General features: G+C 39.2%; 1 protein-coding gene across 1 annotated transcript; it reads right to left on the bottom strand.

The window, feature by feature from the left end:
• Positions 1–759: 759 nt before the first annotated feature.
• LOC115508202 (keratin-associated protein 21-1-like) lies at positions 760–1,011 on the bottom strand. Its single transcript, XM_030306632.1, has one exon. The coding sequence runs from the start codon at positions 1,009–1,011 to the stop codon at positions 760–762; it is 252 nt and encodes an 83-aa protein (XP_030162492.1).
• Between the last annotated feature and the right edge of the window lie 2,216 nt (positions 1,012–3,227).

The following is a 3,227-nucleotide window of genomic DNA, read 5'->3' as shown; positions in this document are numbered from 1 at the left end:
ATACAATACCACATCTTTCTTCTAAATTTTCCTTTCCTTAGTTCATTAGACACCTGAGTGCATTTCTAATTTCTCATTAATGTGGAAACTCCCGCTTCCATTCCATTCATCCTTGAAGTACTCAGGCCACACCTCCTCTCCCTGGAGCATGTGTCACAACCTCCTAAAGAGGTAACATCCCTCCTTGCCTTTCCCCTCCACCTCCATTTTACATAGAGTGTGATTTCCAGATGAAAGTTCTGAAATATCTGTAATTTTTGTTGAGGTGTGAGGGCCTGGGCATGAGGGGTGGAAGACACAGGTAGAAAAGGCATTTTCTCTGATGCACATAGAGAAGAAACTTTTGCATTATATGAAGGAAGAGCCCTCATGTTCATGAAACATATTGTCACCTAGATTTTCAAGAGGAGTCATATAACTCCAAAAAAAGGAGTAATTCACAAGCAAGAACACAGAGATCTATTAGAAGCAAAGAATCATTTTAATTGAGAATAAGGAATTTGCCCAACTGTGGGGTGTTAGGCTAGTTGCCACAGTCAGATGACAGAATCCAGAATAGGGGAATAAAGACCAACATTTATAAAAGAGTCAGATGAAACCACACAGCCTTGAGGCACAAGATGCCATTCTAAAATGTTGCTTGGAGGCGAGAGCCTCTGTGAAGCATGCAATTTCGTGGATATAGAACTGTGAGGTATGAATCCTTGATTCAGCCCTCTCATTAGATGTGTCTTATTTAGAGGACAATGGGGTGATGTTCTAGCAGCAAGAAGAATAACATCTTCTATAGCAAAATGGCTGGTAACCATAGCAGCCGGAGCCATAGCCACAACCACAGCCATATCCGGGGCCGTAGCCACAGCAGGAGCCATATCCACAGCCATATCCACAACCAGAGCCACAGCCATACCGGGAGCCATATCCACATCCATAGCCACGTCCATAACTCCAGCTGTAATAGGGGCCATAGCCACAGCCGTAGCCACAGGAGTTGCCGTAGTTGCAACACATCTTGTCAAGAGAAGAGATTTCACGTGGGTTGCGAGAGGATGTGGTGAACTGTGTGTCTTCTACTAGCCTTGGACCTTTATATACTGTCAGTAATTGGCAGAACATACCATTCATCCCCTGACATACCCAACAAATATGTAAGCACTTCTGGTATGCCACTCACTGTCAACAATCAATAAATGTCTTGGGAAATGTGACTTCATTCTGTTGGAGTCTCCAGTTATATTTAAAGAACAGCACTTTAATTTGGTCTGCCAAAGAATTCTCTCACTAGAATCATGTGCCATACATAAAACTGGTACCCAGCTTCACAACTTGTTGTCATTTAATTTACCTTATGTATCATCGTTGAGGGACATTTAACGAAATCTTATCCTCTTGATCTCTCCTCTTTCCTAAGCTACCTACCCCATAGGGAAGGAAATAACTCCCATCATATTTCTGGAATCATTGCAAATTTTTACCTGCCTGCTCACACCCAGATACCTACTGCAGATACCTACTAGTTCCATGCGTGATAAACGAGGGAAGATGCTAATTCCAGCCATCAGAACAAAGCCCAACAACACTGGAACTTCTGCTGTACAATGCCAATAGTGTTGAGATCTAGAAACCATGATTTGAATCTCGCATCTCTATATTCTCTCTTTATTGGTGTCTAATTCCAAATCCTTCCTTTTTTTCTCAACTAAACCCTTTATCCAATCATTCCATTGCCAGACATAAAGTCAAAAGAAATCAGGGAAGGAAGGAAGGAAGGAAGGAAGGAAGGAAGGAAGGAAGGAAGGAAGATGGAAGGAAGGAAGGAAGGAAGAAATGAAGGTGTCTCCTCTTTTTGTTTGTATGTTTGTTTCTTGGGATGTTTCTGCTTGTCTTCATTGTCTACACTTTACATCAATCACCATTTTACAAATCTGGCAAAATCCAAAATTTGGATTACTTTTTACTGTGACAACTAAAAAATCTAAGCTGCAAGGCACTACAAACTCAGGAAGATCATTCCTTCTACTCCTCGCTAAAATTTCCCATCAAAGAAATGTGTGACAACCAGTCTTTTACTGAATGATTTCACCTGGGAATTTCATAAAACTGCTGATTACCTTTCCTGTGATCTTTCCGTAGTAGACATTTTTCCTTCAGTTGACAGTATTTCCTACTACTTTTTAGACTGGGATATGTGATCCCTCTGCTGTGATTCATCCCTTACAAGAAGTTTAAGGAAAATATACCCAGTACAATTGTTCTTTACCTTAATTTTCCCTACTTTTCTACCAACATTGAAATTCACAACCATAATCTTTAATGCACAAAATCCCTGAATACACACTTTCCTTTTCTAATACCCCCTTCCTTGTCACAATACTCCTGAACTACTGGAAAAGTTTTCTAGCTCTATTACATTATTTCCAGTACCTTTCCATTCAGGTTTCTGAATACAGGTCCATAATGGCAGAAAAATAATCTCTTATTCTGTCCAACCCTGTTTCCCTATGAAGTACAGCCTGGCACATAGTTTGAATTCCATCAATATATCTCCAATTAAAAAATGCATTTAAAAAACCGTGTTCAAATATTGCTGTGCCATTTAGAAATTATAAAATAATTCAATATATTAATGCAATATTCTCATTCCATTCAACCTGAAAATCTCCAATATTCTTGGAACAAGAGAGTCTCAAATTTCACACTTTAAAGACAGTTGTCTGCGGGTGCCCGGGTGACTCATTGGTTAAGTGTCCAACCTCAGCTCAGGTGATGTCTTACAGTTTGTGAGTTCGAGCCCCATGTAGAGCTCTGTGCTGACAGCCTGGAGCCTGAAGCCTGATTCAGATTCTGTGTCTCTTTCTCACTCTGCCCCTCCCACGCTTACACTCTTCCTCTCAAAAAAAGTAAATAAATAAATAAATGAAAAAAAATCCAAATGATTGATTAAATAAATAAATAAATAAATAAATAAACATAGTTGTCTGTTTGTGAACACATTATTCCATATGTTCTTCTATGCCTTATAAATAACAAGAACTTTACTAGATATGTAAATTATGATATACGTGCCTAATAGATTATATTCTTCCCTCCTTCAGAAAGCCTTCAAAGACAAGGAACAAAATGGAACAATGAATAGGTTTTCATCAAACTGTAATTATTAGAATTCTTTTCCCTGTTTGTACGATGTACGCATCCTAGACTAACTCAGAGCACACTCAGTCATCACA

This window comes from Lynx canadensis, unplaced genomic scaffold, assembly GCF_007474595.2.
Source record: "Lynx canadensis isolate LIC74 unplaced genomic scaffold, mLynCan4.pri.v2 scaffold_66_arrow_ctg1, whole genome shotgun sequence".
In the NCBI taxonomy this organism is placed as follows: Eukaryota; Metazoa; Chordata; class Mammalia; order Carnivora; family Felidae; genus Lynx; species Lynx canadensis.
The sequence above is the reverse complement of the archived record's forward strand: the minus strand, read 5'-3'. Positions and strand labels throughout refer to the sequence as shown.